At 34.5% G+C, this 21,944-nt stretch overlaps 1 protein-coding gene across 1 annotated transcript in view; it reads left to right on the top strand.

The window, feature by feature from the left end:
• Positions 1–11,482: 11,482 nt before the first annotated feature.
• LOC128041719 (uncharacterized) overlaps positions 11,483–21,944 on the top strand; it is a 16,235-nt gene continuing 5,773 nt past the window's right edge. The window contains exons 1-11 of the mRNA XM_052632020.1: positions 11,483–11,602; positions 11,705–11,783; positions 11,839–11,972; positions 12,111–12,224; positions 17,122–17,338; positions 19,788–19,800; positions 20,231–20,670; positions 20,764–20,857; positions 20,939–21,014; positions 21,267–21,430; positions 21,644–21,924. Coding sequence (XP_052487980.1) covers positions 11,483–11,602; positions 11,705–11,783; positions 11,839–11,972; positions 12,111–12,224; positions 17,122–17,338; positions 19,788–19,800; positions 20,231–20,670; positions 20,764–20,857; positions 20,939–21,014; positions 21,267–21,430; positions 21,644–21,924 — 1,732 coding nt within the window. The remainder of the gene's footprint in view (positions 11,603–11,704; positions 11,784–11,838; positions 11,973–12,110; positions 12,225–17,121; positions 17,339–19,787; positions 19,801–20,230; positions 20,671–20,763; positions 20,858–20,938; positions 21,015–21,266; positions 21,431–21,643; positions 21,925–21,944) is intronic.

Below are 21,944 nucleotides of genomic sequence, written 5' to 3'. Positions count from 1 at the left end.
TCCAAATTCACACATCCATCCAGAAAATTTAGCAACCTCTACTTGTAAGACACATGAACACCATTGAACACCATTAAAACTCATTCATATAATCTTTACCATCATTTCAAACCCAGAGAACCCCCATGCAAAGCCTTACTTCTTCATCTTACTGTTCACGCACATAAAACAGACTTACTCTTTTAGAAGTCAACATGCAAGACCATAATACTTACCTAGGATGTTAAACAACCCTCTACATGAACTCAGATCCTTTATTTCAGCTCGACAAGAAAGATCTATGCTCAGCTCCAAGGCAGATCAACAATGGAGTTTTAAATGGAAGAAAAAAGATCACTCTCTTTTCTTCTCAAGCCTATATCATAATATATATAAAACCCATGTTCTCATAGTGGGACTTGACACATATCACAAATTTTCTAGACTACCTTTATTAATGGTTTATAGCTGTAGGCAAACGTATACGAGAATCCAATATCTCATATTTATATCTGATTCATCCCTTCATTCATTCCTAACCATCTTGTTAGAATTGAACTAGCACAGTAACTAAACAAACTTGGCGTACTATACCTTTGGCGATACCCATATTACCCCAAAACCCTCAATACTCTTACCAATCTCTTCTTCTTTACATCTCCACACATTCAGAGAACAATCCTTACTTGATACTCTAACATCAACTATGTGCCCGATGTATACGCCACTTAGATTTCTTTCGGTTTACTCGCTAAACTTAGGACCTTCCAAAGCTGGGTGTTACAGTGATGATGTCGATTCAGAGTTTTTCAGAAATCAATGCAGAATTTTCGGAAAAGTTCCTACCCAACTCCGCTACACACCATAAAAAAGTTCCCCATAACTTATCCATCCAGTAACACACAAAAATTGTGGACAAGCCACCATATAATGTAGACAAGCTGCCTGAAAAGACATATGTGGACAAGCCACCAGAATCGCAAATATACTACCATAATATGTGGTTAAACCACCAGAATATGCAGATCATTAAACTGACAGAATCTTCCTCCTTTCAATATCGTCCTAACCCCATACATGTGATATGGCATACATAAATAGAAATTTTCAATGTTTTTATGCTTATCAAAACAAAATGCAATAATCATGGTTTAACATGATATAAAATTTTTGCTTGATCAAATAAAGCCATTAAATCACATAACATGAGTGTTAGAACATAAACATAATATTTCATCTATCAACATAACACACAAACACATTTATAACATCATGGATTAACCAATTCAGAATCAATTACTTGGACGCGTATAACCATATTTTAGAATACTTATGAAAGTGCCAATCATTAGTAAATATTACTTAACCATGAATACAATTTTTTTATTAACTTAGACCCACACTTGAACTTCATAGATCCAATGCTAAACTACAATCCTTCGAACACTGACTCTTGGATCTAATTAGATCAATCTCAGATCTGAGCACAGAATAATAATCCATCATTAAATTGTAACTTAAGTTATCCTTTTTAATAATAAATGATTTACTCTTGATTTCCAATACCACGTTTATCTTATACGACTAGAATCAGAAATGTGATTCACTTTCAAAAGTTAAGGGTGGTCCTTCAACATGATACATGCACGGGAACAATTGAAGTGCATTCGAGTTCATTAAGTGGACCAAACTCCAAGTTGCCCGTTTCAAAAGAGGATCCATTTGAAATTCTCATCAGGTTTATAACACGTGCTAGATCAAAAAAGTTTAAAAAGGCTATGATAGGCCTAATTCAACAAGTTCGGGATGAACATGAAATGTCCAACCCTTAATGGTCCCAAAATAACGTCCCAAGTCCATGCAATGTTTTGCATGTGGCTATTAGTTTAGTTTAATTAATTCTACAACTTTTAATTATGTCTTGTTTATTATATGCATCTTTAATTAATGTCTTGCATTATTAATCTACACCTTTTAATTGTGACATGCACTATGTGTTCTGCATTTAATAAAGTCATGCATTATGTAACTCTCATGTTAGTTAAGTTTGCATCATAAATTATGACATGCATTATGTAACTCCCATGTTAGTTAAAGTTTGCATCATTAAATTAACTCATGCATTAAGTAACTCATTTGTTCATTTTGCATCTTAAACCATACATTTAAGCATTTTAGTTGTTAAATATGTTTGAGTTTGTTTATATAAGTATGTTATTTAATTTGGCTATTACTTTTAATGCATAAATTAAAGTGTGTTTATTTTCATTTTAAATAAGGTGATTTAAGTTGCGTTTAAATTAATTCTTGTGCATGAGTGTTATTAAATATGTTGTTTTTATGAGTGTTTTAAGTTATTGTTTAATGCTTAATTATCTATTTTTTGCAAGTGACTTTTCATATGTTTAAAGACCCTTCAAGTTGGACGGTTTCAAAGCTTTTTAAAAAGCATTATGGAGGATGTTTAATGGGCCAAAGGAGACTCTTCAAGTCTGAACATTTTTGGAGTGTTAAACATTCATCATGATGCCATTTAAGAGGATGTTACACAAGCTTTTATAATTTGGTTTTAAGGGAGCTGAAGGGGCATAAATAAAACACATTAAGAATACATTAAGTCTTCATTAAGGAGAATTGGCATGCCCTTTCAACTACATTAGATTCCAATGAAGAGACATGACTCATTGGCTTCCCTACAAGAGTGAAAAATGAAATTAGTGCTTGTAATAATACTAGTTAATGGTCGAATATGAAAAGTCTCACATAGGCAGTTGAATAGTCACAAAAGTGCCTATAAATATCCTATAAATAGAACTTTGATAAGACTATGATGAATGAATATTTTTGAGTTATTGCAAGAATTCTATCTCATTGTTCTTGATAGAACTTACTTGGACTTATCAAGGTTCTCTTTGTGGCATAAAAACCTTTTTTCTTTTGAACTTACCCACTTCCTTTCTTTCTTTGTTCTGAAGTGTGGTGTTCTAACATACTATTGGTTCCTATTTTGCTAAATAGCGGGTCACAGTTTACTTCTTCTTCTTCAAAGACTTGTTTGTTATTTCACTTTATAGAAATCGGGTCACGATATTTCATACCGTTGGTTCATTTCTGAGTGTTCATTTCGTGCAAGTTATCCATCTAGCACCATTTCCATCCTTTCCATTGAATCAATAACCATTAATCCCATTTTCACCTTAAAGTCTATTTCGAAACGATACAACACTAGACGATCAGACAACTCAACGTCTTGGAATTAAATTCACAATTACGAGCACACATCATTTGATATCAGAGCTACAAAAACCTAATCCAAGTATCGTATTAGAAGTTTTGAAATAGAGAAAAGAATTAAAAAATTTTGAAAAAATACGAAGTGAAATTTTGTGAAAATAATTTAAGTTGAAAAAAAAATTGATTCATATCCTGGAGTATATCTATATTTTTCGACAAGTTGTCATACTACTGAAATCTTTCTATTAAAATTTTTTTACATTTTCCTTTCCTTTTTGAAGTTATCCTATCACATATCAACTATTTGTTGTTAAACGACTGTTGCAAGTGTTCTTTTATCAGGTCCTAACTAGTTCGATCTAGAACTTAGAGAAGAACTTGTGTGGAAAAAGGTACGAGTGGTGAGATTAAAAGAGTGAGAAAAATCCAAAATTGAGTGAAACACGAGCGGAGTGAATTTTTTTCTTTTGAGAGGATTTGTGAGGATTTTGAATTTGGTGAGGTTCATATTCTATTCAATTCTTCTTTTATTTTCTAATCCTTTGTTGAAATCATGTCCCAAGAACTTTTCTAGTTGGTATTGCAAATGTTGTTGAAAGAAATGTGAAGGATTATACGATCTGAAACCAAGCAAATACAAAAAAATTAGATCGTATGAAGCAAGATCGTCAAGGAGTTAATCATCCTATGATTTCTTGAGAAGAGATCCATGTCGTGATTCCTATTCATCGAGGAATTTGAGTGGGAGTAAAGCAAATGTAGTTTGAAGCCTTTCGAGGTAACAAATGAAAAGGCACAAGTATCTCTTCGACTACACCAAAGTACTCATCTACGGAGGTTCAATCATGAAGAGTTGATTGTTTCTCATATGTAAATTCCTTCCACTCTTACCCAACGAAAATCTTCTCATTCTTATTCTTTCATGTCAACCCCATCTTGTAACGAAAGAATGAGAGAAAAGTAAATTGAAAGCAAAAGAAAGCTTGAAAGAAAAGAGAAAGAAAAAGAATGCGAGCGGGAAAAGAAACTTGAAAAAGAGTTTGAGAATGAAAAAGAAAAAAATTGAAAAAGAGGAAAAGGAGAGCGAAAGAAAAGAAAATGTGAAAGACGAGTGTTTCATTAAGATTGAAGAAATAAAAGAAAGTGTGAATGAAAGGAGTGACGTTGTTGAAAAAGAAAGTGAAATGAAGAGTGAGAGTGAGTTTTCAAAAATAAAAGAGAGTGTGGAAAAAGAAAGAGAGTTTGAAAATGAGATTGAAAAGAAACGAGTGAAAAAGATGAGAGTATTCAAACAAAGGCGAGGACTGTTTTTGCTAACCCAAATTTGAGTTTGCCTTTTGATTTCTTTTCATTTTAGGTTTATAAAATTCCACCCATAGACGAGTTCCAACTTCATTACCTTTCCGACGAGAGACAGTTCCAATTGATCAAAAAAGGTAAGTCGGAGAGTAAAAATATTCGTCAAACCTCCGAAGGTAAGCAAGGTAAGGAACCTCTTGAGATTCAATCAAATTGGTATTCTTTGAATTTCATTGGCAAGTTTGCCAATGATTTTGATCTAAAAAAAATTCTTTACAATAATCTGTTTTGTTGTTATTCGTTGAATAAGGTTACTGATTTTGTCTCAAATAATGTTTTAAAATGTTTCTTTCATGATTTGTTTCGTGTTGATTCAAATAACATTAAATTGCAAGATGATTTGGAAATTGATGTCTTTGTTCGAACCATATATCAACAAAATTTGATTTTCGTATGTGGTAAAGAATTTTCACGTAAAAAGCTTAATTTGTTTGATTTAGATTGTTATGTGAATTCTTTAAATCAATGTGAGAAAATTTTGTGCATATCTCTACCTGTTCGAAAGAATTTTGAGAGTTTTTATTGTTTGAACATACCTAAGCCTAAATCTTGTTTGTTTAACATGTGTGAATTGTTAAAAGAAAATTTTTATTGTATTTGAAAATAAATGATCAACACCATGTGTTTAAACCCGGAGCATGTTTTCCTAAGTTATTGTTGAGAGAAGGTGAGCATCATAATTCTATTCTATTTTGTATAAATGTGTTGGCCACTTTCATTTGCTCCATGTTTTGTCATTATTTTTGAAAACAAAATATGTGAATTTTGATGACTTACAAAGTCAAAATCAAGTCTTTAATCCCAGAGATTATTGTTCTATATTATTGTTGAAAGGATTCGAGCATGTTTTGCATGATTATAACTTTCAATTGCTTCATGTTTCTTCTATGTTGCCAGCCATGAAAGTTTTGAGTCAGATTGAAATGGTAAGACAAAAATTTATTTTTGATCCCGGAGTTAACTTGAGTTTACAACATTTGAAAGGAATGCTTGATATTCATTAGTTTATACGAATTGCAACATCTTTGAATAGTTCCAAGATCGTGTAAGTGATGGATTGAAAGAAATCCTTCATTCTGATTTAATTTGTGAATTTTTTTTGATTTTCAGGTTCGTGAAAGAGTTGTGCTTAACTCAATGGAAGAAAGATATAATTCAAGGAACTGTGATCAACAAAGATTTTTTTCAAGTAAATGGCCCGATTTGAGGACAAATCATTTTGAAGAGGGAGGGGATGATACATACACGGGAACGATTGAAGTGCATTTGAGTTCATTGAGTGGACCAAACTCCAAGTTACCCGTTTCAAGAGAGGATCCAATTGAAATTGTCATCGGGTTTATAACACATGCTAGATCAAAGAAGTTTAAAAAGGCGATGATGGGCCTGATTCAACAAGTTTGGGCTGAACATGAGATGTCCAACCCTTATTGGACCCAAAATAACATCCTAAGTCCATGCAATGTTTTGCATGTGGCTGTTAGTTTAGTTTAATTAATTCTACAACTTTTAATTATGTCTTGTTTATTATATGCATCTTTAATTAATGTCTTGCATTATTAATCTACACCTTTTAATTGTGACATGCACTATGTGTTATGCATTTAATAAAGTCAAGCATTATGTAACTTTCATGTTAGTTAAGTTTGCATCATAAATTATGACATGCATTATGTAACTCCCATGGTAGTTAAAGTTTGCATCATTAAATTAAGTCATGCATTAAGTAACTCATTTGTTCATTTAGTTTGCATCTTAAACCATGCATTTAAGCATCTTAGTTGTTAAATATGGTTAAGTTTTTTATATAAGTATGTTATTTAGTTTGACTTTTACTTCTTAATGCATAAATTAAAGTGTGTTTATTTTCATTTTAAATAAGGTGATTTAAGTTGCATTTCAATTAATTCGTGTGCATGGGTGTTATTGAATATGTTGTTTTTATGAGTGTTTTAAGTTTTTGTTTATTGCTTAATTATATATTTTTTTGCAGGTGACTTTTCATATTACTAAAGACTCTTCAAGTTGGACGGTTTCAAAGCTTTTTAGAAAACATTATGGAGGATGTTTAATGGACCAAAGGAGACTCTTCAAGTTTGAACATTTTTAGAGTCTTAAACCTTCATCATGATGTCATTTAAGAGGATGTTACACAAATTTTAAAAATTTCGTTTCAAGGAAGCTGAAGGGGACATCAATTAAACACATTAAGAATACATTAAGTCTTCATTAAGGAGAATTGACATACCTTTTCAACTACATTAGATTCCAATGAAGAGACATGACTCATTAGCTTCCCTACAAGAGTTAAAAATGAAATTAGTGCTTGTAATAATACTAGTTAATGGTCGAATATGAAAAGTCTCACATAAACATTTGAATAGTCACAATAAATAAAACTTTGATAAGACTATGATGAATGAATATTTTTGAGTTATTGCGAGAATTCTATCTCATTGTTCTTGAAAGAACTTACTTGGAGTTATCAAGGTTCTCTTTGTGGCATCAAACCTTTTTCTTTTGAACTTACCACTTCCTTTCTTTCTTTGTTCTGAAGTGTGGCATTCTAATATACTGCTGGTTCCTATTTTACTAAATAGCGGGTCACAATTTACTTCTTCTTCTTCAAAGATTTGTTTGTTATTTCACTTTATAGAAATCGGGTCACGATCTTTCATATCTTTGGTTCATTTCTGAGTGTCCATTTCTTGCAAGTTATAATACGAGTCACAAAGGCCTCAGATGCGTATACGAAGGAAAAAGAAAATCAAGAAACCGAATCTTGGTCCAATTTTGCTGTTTTGAGCGATTTCAAGAATCAAGAAAATCAAGATTTCAAATCTTGGAAATCTTGGTCCAAGAAACCGAATCTTGCAACAAAGGCGCATTGGATCTCAGTTACGAGCATTAACAAGCCAATTTCGGGAGAGAACGGATTACAAGCCCAAGTTCTTGTAGACAAGGCCCAATAAGATGTTCCAAGCCCAATCAAGAAATTTAAATTAAACTTAGTTGAAAATCAGGCCAAATTGTCAAAGTGGCCCAATTTGTTAAATTTTAATTCTTTAAATACTTAGTTTTAATTTTTAGACTTTATGAATAAATTTCTATGTAAAAATTCAGTCTAAGAGGCCCATTTAAAGTCCTTGGCCGAATTTCCCCTTTAAAGTAAAAAAAAATTAGGTTTTTTTTTAGTTTTCCTATTAGGACTAGGAAAATAGTTAGAAGGCCTATAAGTATGGCTTGGCCAGCGACCCTTATACACATTACACTTGCATAATACATTAAAATCAGATTTGTTTTGTTGAGTGAAAATTCTCTTTGAGTTCTCCAAGAATTTTCTCTTGAGTTTTCTTTAGAAGGAGTTTTAACAATCTTTTTGATTGTGGGAGCCATCTTCAGCCTTCTTCTTGCCATTGTTCTTTATTGGATGGGAGATTAGAGCCGTTTGAAGGGAGTTGTGAAATCTTTCTCGATTTCAAGGCTTCTTAGGACTTTATCTTTATTTTTCTTGCTGTTCAATCTTTTAATTTTCTGCTTGTGTCGATTTCATTACCTAACTTGTTTAAACTCTCTTGTTGCGTCTCCAGCCCCGTTCAACCTTCAAGAATCTGTTCGGCACCAAACTTGGACAACAAGAAACGTTTTGATTTCACAAAACCCCTTTTTCTTGCCGTCCAAACCCTAGATCTAATTCAATTTGATTTTGTGATCTGCTGAGTTTGATTTGTTTCTATTTTGTGTTTACTTGACAGATTCGGCTGATTGGAGTCCTTCTTGAAGCTTAATTTCGTGTTCTTGGTTTCCAATATTCTCTATTAATAAGTGTTTCGGTTCTAGGCAGATTCTTTATTGTTTTGGGAGTTTACTTCAGATCTTTTAATTCTAGGTTCGATCTTTCTGTTTCGTTTCAGATCAGATTATCTAGAGTTTTCGTAAGAGTTTCCTGTGACTTGACAACTCGATCTTGGTCCGCGCGCAATCCCCTATCAAGTTATCCATCCAACACCATTTCCATCCTTTCCATTGAATCAATAACCATTAATCCCATTTTCACCTTAAAGTCTATTTCGAAATGATATAGCGTTAGACAATCGTACAACTCAACGTCTTGTAATCAAATTCACGATTACGAGCACGCATCATTTGGTATCAGAGCTACAAAAATCTAATCCAGGTATCGTATTAGAAGTTTCGAAATAGTGAAAAAAATTTGAAAAAAAATATGAAGTGAAATTTCGTGAAAAAATTAAGTAGAAAAAAAATCGATTCATATCCTGGGGTATATCTTATATTTTCGAACAAGTTGTCACACTACTGAAATCTTTAGATTAAAAAAAATTGTTACCTTTGATGTGAGCACATTTACGCCACAAAGGCAAACCAATCCGGAGGTCTTACCATTAGGACCTATTACCCGTTCTAAGGCAAAGAAATCCAGGGAAGTCTTGTTCCTTACTTGTGCTACGATTCCAGATTCATTCGATCATGCTCATGCCTTAGAACATAGGCTTTATAACATGTTGCATGCTGATATGTGACATATCTCGGTTATATTACTAGTTCATGCGTTAAGTATGTCTATGTTATGCTACGTACATTTCTGCAATTCGGTTGATAGTATTTGTATTGTTTCTAAGTTGTTTCTAAATTGTAAGTGTGTTAAAGAATAAGAATTGCAAGTGTTCCAGCTTGTAATTGTGTTTTCCATTAAATTTACCAGACTTTGATGGAAGCTTGATATGTTTTGATATAGGTACAATAATGGACAGGAGCTTAAGGCCTCATTTCTAGCTCGGTTGAAGCTCAAATATGTGTGTGCAGCTCTTCTCAGCTCAAAATAGTTCTGAAAGTTTGTTTGTAGCTCATTTCAGCTCAATACATTTCCAGCTAGCTCAATTTCAGCTCCACCAGCTCTCTAGCTGACAAGTCCAGAAGTAGCTGAAAGGTGTCCTACGTATCGGGGAGTGTCCCACACACATGTGGCAACCTAGGTGGCATCCCAGCATGCAAATCACACACGTAACAGCCTTGACACATGTGTGTGCATGTGTGGCCGAAATTAGCCCTCTTCTCTACATGTGACACCAAATTCAAAGGGATAAGAACAAGAGTTCAAATGTTTGAATTTCAAACGTTTCACACATATTAAATGTGTGGCTGGTATTTGATGGCGCCAAGAGAGGATATAACCCATTCATATTCAAATTTGAATTCTTTATTTACAGCCACAAGTTCAAATTCGACAACCCCTTCCTTGTACTTATAAATAGATGTTCAAATAATGTAACCTGGTTAGATGATTTTTATTAAACAAATACTTGTGAGAATTTTCTCTCAATTTCGGTTCTTCATTGAACTTTCTTTTGACATTTCAGACTTAGTTTGTCGTGTCAAAACTTCCTTGATACTTAGGGTTCCTAGATTGCTATCTAGAGGGTCCAAGTACTTCGACGTGAAACATATTCGATTCGGGTTTGCATAGTCTATTGTGCAGGTTCTTTCGAGTTTTTCGTCTCCAATTTTGAATTTTGTTCCCTTTCTTTTGTTTTTTTTGTGTATTGTTTTTGTTGCAAAAAGGATGTTTGCTATAATCCTAGATCTGCAATCCTTCAAGGTTCGTTGTTTCGATAAGCAACGTCATATCAAGTAGTAATCAGAGCTTAGGTTGGATTTTAGCTCGTTCTACACCAAAAGAAAAAAAATAAAAAACAAAACAAAAAAACACAAAAAACAAACAAAATAGAAAAATATATAATTATCAAAGTAAAAAAAAGCAAAAAAAAAACAAAAAAGAACAAATTTTTTTTTCGAATATCAAAGTTTAAAAGAAAAAGAAAAAAATCGAAAAAAATATATATAATAAAATCAGTTTTTGAAATTTTGTGCAAAGTACAAAAGAACAATGTTGAATTGTGTGTGACAAGTTAGAAGATGCTCAAATTACACCTTGAAATGTGTAAAAATCATCCGAAACAACTTTTCTTGTTTGATTCGGTGATAGGATCATTGTAAGCATTTCTTTTGTAGTAAGTTGTTGAGTTTTCTTTTTTGTTGTCATCCTCGTTTCTTCATTTTTTTTATTTTTTTCAGTCTTATATCTTTCTTTAACTGTTTGTTTCTTTAACCTTTATTTTTTTTTTCTCTTTTCCCTTTCTCTTGTAAGTTTGACATAGTTAACAAGTTCGAAGGATCGGGTTAGTTCCCTAAAGAAATGATTGTGAGTGATCGAGTGGAAAAAGGCATTGAGCGTTGTGAGAATAGAAGGGGAGAAAAAAAGAGCCATTCAAGTATTCTCTCAAGTGAAACACGAGCTCTGAGTGTATATTGAGTGCATTATTCTTTGGAGTGAAAACCGAGAGGTTTTGTGAGTGTGTTGTGAGGAATTTTATTATTTTTGTTTTAATTAACTTTTTTATCAGTATTCTTTGTGTTGTTTAGGTATGACAGGATCGGAAGATCGTATTTGTGATGAAAATCAGCCACCAGATTTGCAAATACAGACTCTTACTCATACTTTGCAGCGTCTGTTAGAAAATGCATTAGAGCCTATACATTCTCGTTTGGACAAGATCAATGGGGGTGGTTCCCAATCTGTCCATAATGAACAGAATGATGAAAATGAACTCGAACTTTCACCAAGGGTGAATCAACGACCAGGACGCGCAGTTGATGATAATATTTCTAACATAAAAGTTGCTATACCTTCTTTTTAGGGACGAACAAATCCTGATGCATATCTTGCTTGGGAAAGCCAGGTAGAACATGTTTTCGAGTGTTATAATTACCAGAACAGAAGAAGGTTTGTTTGGCTGTGATGGAATTCACAGACTACGCCTTGATCTAGTGGGATCAATTATTGATAAGTTGAAGACGTACCGGTGAAGGTCCCGTAAGAACTTGGGCAGAAATGAAGCAAATCATGCGCAAGAGATTTGTTCCTTCTCACTATCATCGTGATTTATTCCAGAAATTGCAATCGATAAAACAGGGAAATAGGAGTGTAGAAGACTACTACAAGGAGATAGAGGTGTCCATGATGCGAGCCAACGTTGTTGAGGATCGAGAGGCTAATATGGCACGATTCCTTCCAGGTTTAAACTCTGAAATTTCTAACGTTGTTGAGTTGTAGAACTATATTGAGTTGGAGGACATGGGGCATATGGCGATTAAAGTTGAAAGACAGCAACGTAGAAAGTCTTCTAATAGAGGTAATACTTCATTTAAATCATTTTCCAATCCTTTGGGTACTCCTAACAATTTCAGGAAGTAAACACCATTCCAAATCAAAGAAAAGGGTGAAACGAGCAAACCCAAGGCTCCAGTTGTTGATGTTGGGCGTGGGAAACAACAAATGCAACCAGAACGTTCGAGAGACATTTTATGCTTTAAGTGCCTTGGTAGAGGACATATTGCCAGTCAATGTCCAAATCGGAGGACCATGATATTATTAGAGTGGCGAGATTGAGTCTGAGACAGAAGAAGAAGAGCCAGAACTCCCTATAGTAGATGTTGATGAAGATGATGACAATGTGTAGACATTTGCAACCGGTAAAGCACTTGTTATCAAGAGAAGTTTGAACACTCAACCGACTCAAGAAGAACAGCAGCGAGAGAACATCTTTCATACAAGATGTCTCGTCAATGACAAGGTATGTGTTGTAATTATCGATGGTGGTAGTTGCACTAATGTTGCTAGTTCCATGATGGTTGAAAAGTTAGGATTGAAGACGAAAAAGCATCCCAATCCCTACAAGTTGTAGTGGCTGAATAATGGAGGAGAGATTAAAGTAAACAAGCAGGTGTTAGTTCCATTTGCCATTGGAAAGTACAAGGATGAAGTACTTTGCGATGTCATTTCAATGGACGCGAGCCATTTGCTATTAGGTCCTCCGTGGTAGTTTGATAAGAGGACGACACACGATGGTTATACAAACATATATTCTTTTATGCATAAAGGAAAGAAGTTCACCTTAGCACCTTTGACACAGAGTCAAGTTACCACAAGGATGTGATAGGCCCAAATTACCACAAGGCCCAATAACGAGGTTAAAGGCTAGACAAATGCATTAAAAACTAAATGGAACCATTCAAGAATTTATCAGCAAGGCCTTAGATGTGTACATGAAGGAAAAAGAAAATCAAGATTCACTTTCTTGTTTTCAAGAAAATCAAGAAACTGAATCTTGGTCCAATTTTGCTGTTTTGAGCGATTTCAAGAATCAAGAAAATCAAGATTTCAAATCTTGGAAATCTTGGTCCAAGAAATCGAATCTTGCAGCTAAGGCGCATTGGATCTCAATTACGAGCATCAACGAACAAATTTCATGAGAGAACGGATTAGAAGCCCAAATGCTTGAAGAAACGACCAAATAAGATCTTCCAAGCCCAATCAAGAAAATTAAATTAGACTTAGTTGAAAATCAGGCCAAATTGTCAAAGTGGCCCAATTTGTTAAGTTTTAATTCTTTAAATACTTAGTTTTAATTTTTAGACTTTATGAATAAATTTCTATGTAAAAATTCAGTCTAAGAGGCCCATTTAAAGTCCTTGGCCGAATTTCCCCTTGAAAGTAAAAAAAAATTAGGTTTTTTTTTAGTTTTCCTATTAGGACTAGGAAAATAGTTAGAAGGCCTATATGTATGGCTTGGCCAGCCACCCTTATACACATTACACTTGCATAATACATTGAAATCAGATTTGTTTTGTTGAGTGAAAATTCTCTTTGAGTTCTCCAAGAATTTTCTCTTGAGTTTTCTTTATAAGGAGTTTTAACAATCTTTTTGATTGTGGGAGCCATCTTCAGCCTTCTTCTTGCCATTGTTCTTCATTGGAGGGGAGATTAGAGCCGTTTGAAGGGAGTTGTGAAATCTTTCTCGATTTCAAGGCTTCTTAGGACTTTATCTTTATTTTTCTTGCTGTTCAATCTTTTAATTTTCTGCTTGTGTCGATTTCATTACCTAACTTGTTTAAACTCTCTTGTTGCGTTTCCAGCCCCGTTCAACCTTCAAGAATCTATTCAGCACCAAACTTGGACAACAAGAAATGTTTTGATTTCACAAAACCCCTCTTTCTTGCCGTCCAAACCCTAGATCTAATTGATTTCGTGATCTGCTGAGGTTTTTTTAAATTAACTTGTTGTTTTGTGTTCTTCTTTTCAGATTCGGCTGTTTGGTACCTATCTTGAACTCAATTCTGTGTTCTTGGCTTCCAAGATTAGCTATTCCTAAGTGTTTTTAATTCTTGGCTGATCTTTTATTGATTTGGGTATTTTTGTTTCAGATCTAATTGATTCTAAGTTGAATTTTCTGTTTCGTTTCAAATCCAAGCGTTTAGAGTTTTCGTAGGAGTTTCCCGTGACTTGACAACTCGATCTTAGTCCGCGCTCAACCCTCTATCATTTGGTATCAGATTTTGGGCGTTTTGGGTGTTCTTGGTTGATTTCTAAACTGATCTCCTTTTTAAAACAGCAAACAACAATTTTTACCCAAAAAAAGTTTTGGAAAAAAATTCATTTGAGTGGGTAAACATTGTCCAATTGGTCTGAAATTTTATATGAATATTTTTCGCACTGTGATAGATTATTAAAAAATATTTCCCGCAAAAAAATAGTAGAAAAAGTCAAAAAAATTGAAAAAGACGAAATCAAGAAAAAAATTAAAAAAATATTCAGCGGGTTGAGTTTAGTGCCGAAACTTTCCAGATCAAAAATACATAATTTAAGGACATTCCAGTTTAAATTTCATGATTTTGGAGATCGAGAACACCTCCAATGAAGTTGTCAAGTTACTCCGCATTTTTTCAGGTTTTCGGGTTTCAGCAATTTTTATTGATTCTTAGCTGTAGGTTTTCATTTGTTTTGCCTTTATTCTTCCTTTACAATATCTAACACCTTCTCGTTTCTTGTGTTAGTAGGATTTAAAAGTGTGCACAATTCTTCCTCTGTGCGACACAAATCAGTTGGTGTCTCATCACTTTTTGGACTCATAGTGCAATTAGGATTCCTTGGTAGTTACGGTTCATACACTTTCCAAATTGATTGATATAGACTCTACTAAAGAACTCACAAGACTGAATTCTACCTCTTTGAGAATTTGATTTTCCTTTTGAGTGATTAACGGTGAGGTTTGTTAATTTTTTTTGAGTGTTGAGTGTTTGTTTTGCAGGTGATGCGAACCTGGTTGCATCATGTTTCAACACAACTCGACGTCATCAAGAGTGGCCTAAACTCTAGGGGCCCAAGTGCAAAATGAAACTCGATCCAGCTCAATCGAGTTCAATTCAGCTCAATTTTAGCTCAATGAGCTCATTTTTAGCTTACTTTAGTTTGTGTTTATTTTGCTGGAATAAATAAATAAATTGCTGCTAGTTAAATTAGGTAATTAGTTTAAGTTAATAAATTTGTTAAAATCTGGACATATTAATTTTTTATGTTAAATGTGTTTTATTTGTTTTTTTAATGCATGTTTTAATTTGTCTAAGTCTATTGCATGTTTTTAATGTGTCTTAGTCAATGCTGAATTTAATGTCTTGTTAAGATCATATTAAATTTGTCATAAGTTAATTATTATGTTAAATTAGTGTGTCTAAATTATATTAATGCATGTTCAGCTGAATTTTGTGTGATTTAATGTTGTTCATGTGTTTATGTAGGTGAGCCGAATGTGAAGATGTGTTTAATGCAAGGTTCATGAAAGGCTTGGTGCAACATATGGGAGTGTGCATGCATAATTGAGGTTCAATGGAAGGCATTTAAGGGAGCACAAGTACTTGGGATGTTCATGCAAGAGGGGGCTGCTGAATGTTCATGCATTTGCACATTCATGGACCGAATTTATGGAAGAACATACCTTGGGACGTTTCAGGCATGTTCCATGTATTTTCAAGATGGCCAATCAAGTTTTCAAGGCACTTTAAAGCTCCATTCAGCCAAGGGAGATGTTGGAACAATAAGGGGCTGCACATTCATGGAATTAAGCTCTCCTCAAGATTAAGAATGCATGAATTCATCTAGCGAAGCAACATGATGTTTTGGTCAATCCATGAATCATCTCCAAGCATGAACCGAATTTTTAATGCTTCATTCATGCTCATTCAGCCAAATTTAGCTACATCAAATTAATGATTTCTTTCTAGAATTTTCTAGCATATTCATGGTTGAATTCTTAGCCAATTAAGTTGCCCATTCGGCTAGCCATGCCTGGTTCTATAAATAGTTGATTAATTTCATTGTAAAAGAACTTTTACCAGATTATTGAATGAACTATTGTTCCTGTGAGGTTTTCTCCTCTCCAATTTCGTAAGAGTCTCGATTTGGCTTATCTAGCGTGCTAGTGGCGTCAACCGAACTCTTTCTGACCTTATCACCAATCCTGGTGTGGCATTCATCCATTTCAATATACCTTCGGTTCTTACTTTGCTAAGTAACAGGTCGAGGTCCATATTCCTGTTTCCATCTTTTCACCTTAAACCATATAAGATTTGGGGCAATACTCATTATAGTATTGAAACTTTCTTGACGTTTAAGTTCTATTTTCCATCTCCATCAATTACCTTTTCTATCCTACCTTGTTTCTATTCTAAACCGAACCTTCCAACACCAAACCACTCATCTAAACCCCTTTAAAAGCTTCCACAACCCTTAGCCTAAATCACCCAATTTTGACAACTCCAACTACTCCTCGTCGACGATCGGGCAACTATGTGAAACGACTCGATTAACCCAGGCCGGATCGCATCAGTAGGTTTTAAAATAAGATGTCTAGAATTGGTCAAGACGATGATGAGAATAATGACCATAATGAGGTCCTTGTAGTCCGTCGCACCCTTAACATCCAAATGAGAGACGATGTTGATAATCAAAGGACCAATATTTTCCATTCTAGGTGTTTTATAAAAGGTAACTTATGTTCACTTATTATTGATAGTGGGAGTTGTTCGTATTTAGTGAGCAGTTATTTGGTGGATTCTTTAAAGTTACCTTGTACCGAGCACCCTAAGCAGTATCACCTTCAGTGGCTTAATGAATGCTCGAAAGTTAAAGTTACAAAATAGGTCTTGATCACTTTTAAGCTCAGGAATTACGAGGATGAGGTATGGTGTGATGTGGTCCCAATGCATACGACACACTTGCTTCTTGGACGGCCTTGGCAATTTGATCGTGATGTTACACACCAAGGCAAGCTCAATAGATACTCTCTTGTGTTTAAAGGCCGAAAATTCACTTTTGCTCCTTTAAATCCCAATGATGTATATAAAGATCAATTAAAAATGATGAAATTTTGTGAGGGGGTGAAGGAGAAAGGACAAATAAAAAAGACAAAGAGAAAATAGGCTAGTAGTGAAAATAGTCAAAATTTAAATGGCCCAAAGGTGAGTGAATTTGCAAGTGGTAAAACTAGAGGAAAAAAATTAATTGCAACAAAAAAAGATGTGTGGAGAGCCCTACTCAATAAATAGCCTTGTATCCTTGTGAGGTTTAGGCAAAACTATTTATCTCTATCTAACATTAATGAAAATTTACCTAGTGTGTTTCAATGTCTTTTGCAGGATTATGTGGATGTTTTTAATGAGGCCATTAAAGGTTTACCACATTTACGTGGGATAAAACACTTCCATTGGCCACATATGACGAAGGATGTCAAAAAGGTTCCTGAAAGACCGAATGATAGCTTTCAACTTCAATACCTTTTCGATGAAAGACGCTTTCATATGATCAACATAGGCAAAGATGAAATCCCACTACATAAGCCCGAAGGTAAACGAGGTAAGGAAATTTTAGCAACCGAGTCCCGTGCAGATTTAAAAATTATTGATAAAACTTTTGGTGACTTAGTTCTTAAAAGATCCCATCATTTTGATCCGATTAATTGTCATTCTTCGATTGTGGTTGATAAAGTCATTACGAAAGGAAGCGTGAGTTGTTATTCTCTTGATTTGCCTTGTGTAAAATCCACGAATTTGTGCAAATCTGTTTTGGTGAATTAAAGAAGTTTTGAATGTATGTTGATATGTATGCGAAAATCCTCATGGTTTAACTTGACTGGTTTAATGAAATATTTGTTACACTTTGGCATGACTAATCAAAATCAAGTTTTTAAACCCGAAATCTGTTTTGGTATATTTTGTTGGAAAATCAAGCATCATTTATTGTGTGCAAATACTTTCTATTGTTTTGATAATTGGTTTTTGAATAAGGTAATGAAATTTGCCATATTTGTTTTCAATTTATATTCGTGCCTTAAACAACTTCTGTGGTTATACATGAAGTTTGAGTTCCATTTGTTAAAGGTTAACTCAACAACGGAGCTTCGACTACACTATGCCCCCAATGAGTGAAGGTTTGTATTAAATGAAAAAGGTAAAATCGACCCTTACTCTTCTGCTTATAAAGGTAAGATGCTTGAAACTTTTGAAACACCTTTGTACTCCTCGGATATTGACAAAGATCGAGTTGATGATTTAATTTTTGTAAAACACTTAGATCGACACGTGCTTGACTGTCCTATTTTATTTATTGATGATCTATCTGTTTTGATGGTTGATAAAAAGATTATTGTTTTTGATAATTTTTATGATGCATGTGTGAGTGAATCTATAGTCCGTCGATTAATGCATGGTATGATTGTGCAACTTTGTGAACCGTGTGAACCTTTTCAAATACCAACTTGTGACGATTATGTTTTCCATTTGATTTATTACTCGCGATTTATTCATGGTTTGTGGAAACAATTTGAGATGATTTAATGCCTTAGAACATGTCCATCTTTGTTTCGAATATTTGACGAGGCATTGGCGAGTAAATTAGCTTATTTGCATGGTTATCTGAATCTGTCCATTCGCATGCGTTATACTTGTTTTGTTATGCTTATGATTGGACTACAAGTTTGTTTGCGTTGCTACTTCATAACTCATGGCTATCCATTTCAGTGGATTCAATTGCCATTAGTCCCGTTCGATCGAGGAAAGTTGAGTCCGTTTGATTTTTCAGATTCGAGGACGAATCTTTTTGAGGAAGGGGGAATGATACGAGTCACAAAGGCCCAATTCAAGCTCAAGGACGTGATGGGCCCAAATTACCACAAGGCCCAATAACGAGGTCAATGGCTAGACAAATGCGTTCAAAACTAAATGGAACCATTCAAGAATTTATTAGCAAGGCCTTAGATGCGTACACGAAGGAAAAAGAAAATCAAGATTCACTTTCTTGTTTTAAAGAAAATCAAGAAACCGAATCTTGGTCCAATTTTGCTGTTTTGAGCAATTTCAAGAATCAAGAAAATCAAGATTTCAAATCTTAGAAATCTTGGTCCAAGAAACCGAATCTTGTAGCTAAGGCACATTGGATCTCAGTTACGAGCATCAACGAACCAATTTCAGGAGAGAACGGATTACAAGCCCAAGTTTTTGAAGAAACGACCCAATAAGATGTTCCAAGCTTAATCAAGAAATTTAAATTAGACTTAGTTAAAAATCAGGCCAAATTGTCAAAGTGGCCCAATTTTTTAAGTTTTAATTCGTTAAATACTTAGTTTTAATTTTTAGACTTTATGAATAAATTTCTATGTAAAAATTCAGTCCAAGAGGCCCATTTAAAGTCCTTGGCCGAATTTCCCCTTGAAAGTAAAAAAAATTAGGTTTTTTTTAGTTTTCCTATTAGGACTAGGAAAATAGTTAGAAGGCCTATATGTATGGCTTGGCCAGCCACCCTTATACACATTATACTTGAAGATTACATTAAAAAATCAGATTTTTATTGAGTGAAAAAATTCTCTTTGAGTTTTCTCCAAGAATTCTCTCTTGAGTTTTTTTTTAGAAGTAGTTTTAACGATCTTTTTGATTGTGGGAGCCATCTTCAGCCTTCTTCTTGCCATTGTTCTTCATTAGAGGGGAGATTAGAGCCGTTTGAAGGGATTTGTGAAATCTTTATCGATTTCAAGGCTTTTTAGGACTTTATCTTTAATTTTCTTGCTGTTCAATCTTTTTAATTTTCTGCTTGTGTCGATTTCATTATATAACTTGTTTAAACTCTCTTGTTGCATCTCCAGCCCCGTTTGACCTTCAAGAATCTGTTCGGCACCAACCTTGGACAACAAGAAATGTTTTGATTTCACAAAACCCCTCTTTATTGCCATCCAAACCCTAGATCTAATTGATTTCGTGATCTGCTAAGTTTTTTTTAAAATTAACTTGCTGTTTTGTGTTCTTCTTTTCAGATTCGGCTGTTTGGTACCTATCTTGAATTCAATTCCGTGTTCTTGGCTTCCAAGATTAGCTATTCCTAAGTGCTTTTAATTCTTGGCTGATGTTTTATTGATTTGGGTATTTTCGTTTCAGATCTAATTGATTCTAAGCTGAATTTTCTGTTTCGTTTCAGATCTAAGCATTTAGAGTTTTCGTAGGAGTTTCCCGTGACTTGACAACTCGATCTTGGTCCACGCGCAACCCTCTATGACAAGTCCAAGAAGATTAGGAGAGATTGCGAAAGAGTACTGAAGAAGTTCGTGGGAAGAGCAAGATGAATGTGTATGCAAGTAGCAAAGAAATCAGGAAACATCTTTCCTCTCAACAATCTTTGCTCATTTTGTTGTTTAAAGATTCTTGTTTATTTTCTAAAACTTCTAATGTTTTTCCTTCTTCCATTTCATCTCTTTTGCAGGAGTTTCAAGATGTGTTTCCGGATGAAACACCCAAAGGTTTACCCCCCTCTTCGTGGCATTGAGCACCAGATTGATTTCATTCCTGGAGCCACGATTCCAAATAGACCAGCCTATCGAAGTAACCCTGAAGAGACAAAGGAACTTCAAAGACAGATTTCAGAGTTGTTGGATAAAGGTTACATTCGAGAGAGTTTAAGCCCATGTGTCGTACCAGTGCTGTTGGTACCTAAGAAAGATGGGACTTGGAGGATGTGTGTTGATTGTCGAGCAGTAAATCAAATCACAATCAAGTATCGACACCCCATTCCTCAACTCGATGACATGCTGGATGAATTATGTGGAGCGACTATCTTCTCCAAAATTGATTTGAAGAGTGGATATCACCAGATTCACATGAAAGAAGTCGACGAGTGGAAGACAGCTTTTAAAACAAAGCTAGGTTTGTACGAATGGTTAGTGATGCTATTTGGATTAACGAATGCACCTAGTACTTTTATGCGACTGATGAATCATGTTCTGCGATCTTTTATAGGCAAATTTTGTGTTGTATACTTTGATGAGATACTAATTTATAGCAAGACTTTGCAGGATCATATAGAACATTTACGAGCTATTTTGCAGACTTTGTGAGAAGAGAAATTGTTCAGTAACATGGAGAAATGTGTGTTTTGTACTAACAAACTTACATTTCTTGGTTATATTGTTAGTTCTCAGGGAGTTGAGGTTGATCCTGAGAAGATAAAGGCGATTCAAGATTGGCCACGGTCGACATCAATTAGTCAGGTTAGATCGTTTCATGGTTTAGCCAGTTTTTATCGTCGGTTTGTTCCCCAATTCAGATCTATTATAGCTCCCTTAATCGGGATTATAAAGAAGAATTTCGTATTCTCTTGGGGTAAAGAACAAGAAGATGCCTTTCTAAAAATAAAAGATTATTTGACAAAAGCGCCTGTTTTAGCATTACCTAATTTTTATAAAATGTTTGAAATTGAATGTGATGCTTCTAGAGTTGGTATAGGTGCTGTTTTGTCACAGGAAAAGAGGCCCGTTGCATATTTCAGTGAGAAACTTAGCGGAGCAACGTTGAATTATCCCATCTATGACAAGGAAATGTATGCACTGATCCGGGCTTTGGAGACGTGGCAGCATTATTTGTTGCCTAAAGAGTTTGTCATCCACACTGACCATGATTCTTTGCGGTATATTACAGGTCAGCATAAATTGAATAAACGGCTTGCTAAATGGGTTGAATTTTTGGAATATTTTCCTTATTTCATTTGTTACAAAAAGGGGAAAGACAATGTCGTTGCTGATGCATTATCACGTAAATATACCCTTTTGAGTTACCTTGATTCATAGTTGATCAGATTTGCATATATTAGAAAATTATATTCTGATGATCCTGATTTTAGAGATAAGTATAATGCTTGTGAGAAAGGACCAGATGGAAAATTCTACAGGCATGATGGATATCTTTTCAAAGAAAACAGGATATGCATTCCACAGGGTTCAATGCATGATATACTAATCCGTGAAGCACATAAAGGTGGATTGATGGGTCATTTTGGGGTTACTAAAATGTTACACACCTTAAAAGAGCATCTTTTTTGGCCTAAGATGCGCAGGGACATTGAAAGGTATTGTGAACGTTGTGTGACTTGTCGGAAAGCAAAATCGAAGGTTTCACCACATGGTATGTACTTACCTTTACCT

Source organism: Gossypium raimondii, chromosome 6 (genome assembly GCF_025698545.1).
Source record: "Gossypium raimondii isolate GPD5lz chromosome 6, ASM2569854v1, whole genome shotgun sequence".
In the NCBI taxonomy this organism is placed as follows: Eukaryota; Viridiplantae; Streptophyta; class Magnoliopsida; order Malvales; family Malvaceae; genus Gossypium; species Gossypium raimondii.
This window is presented reverse-complemented; position numbering and strand designations above follow the sequence as displayed.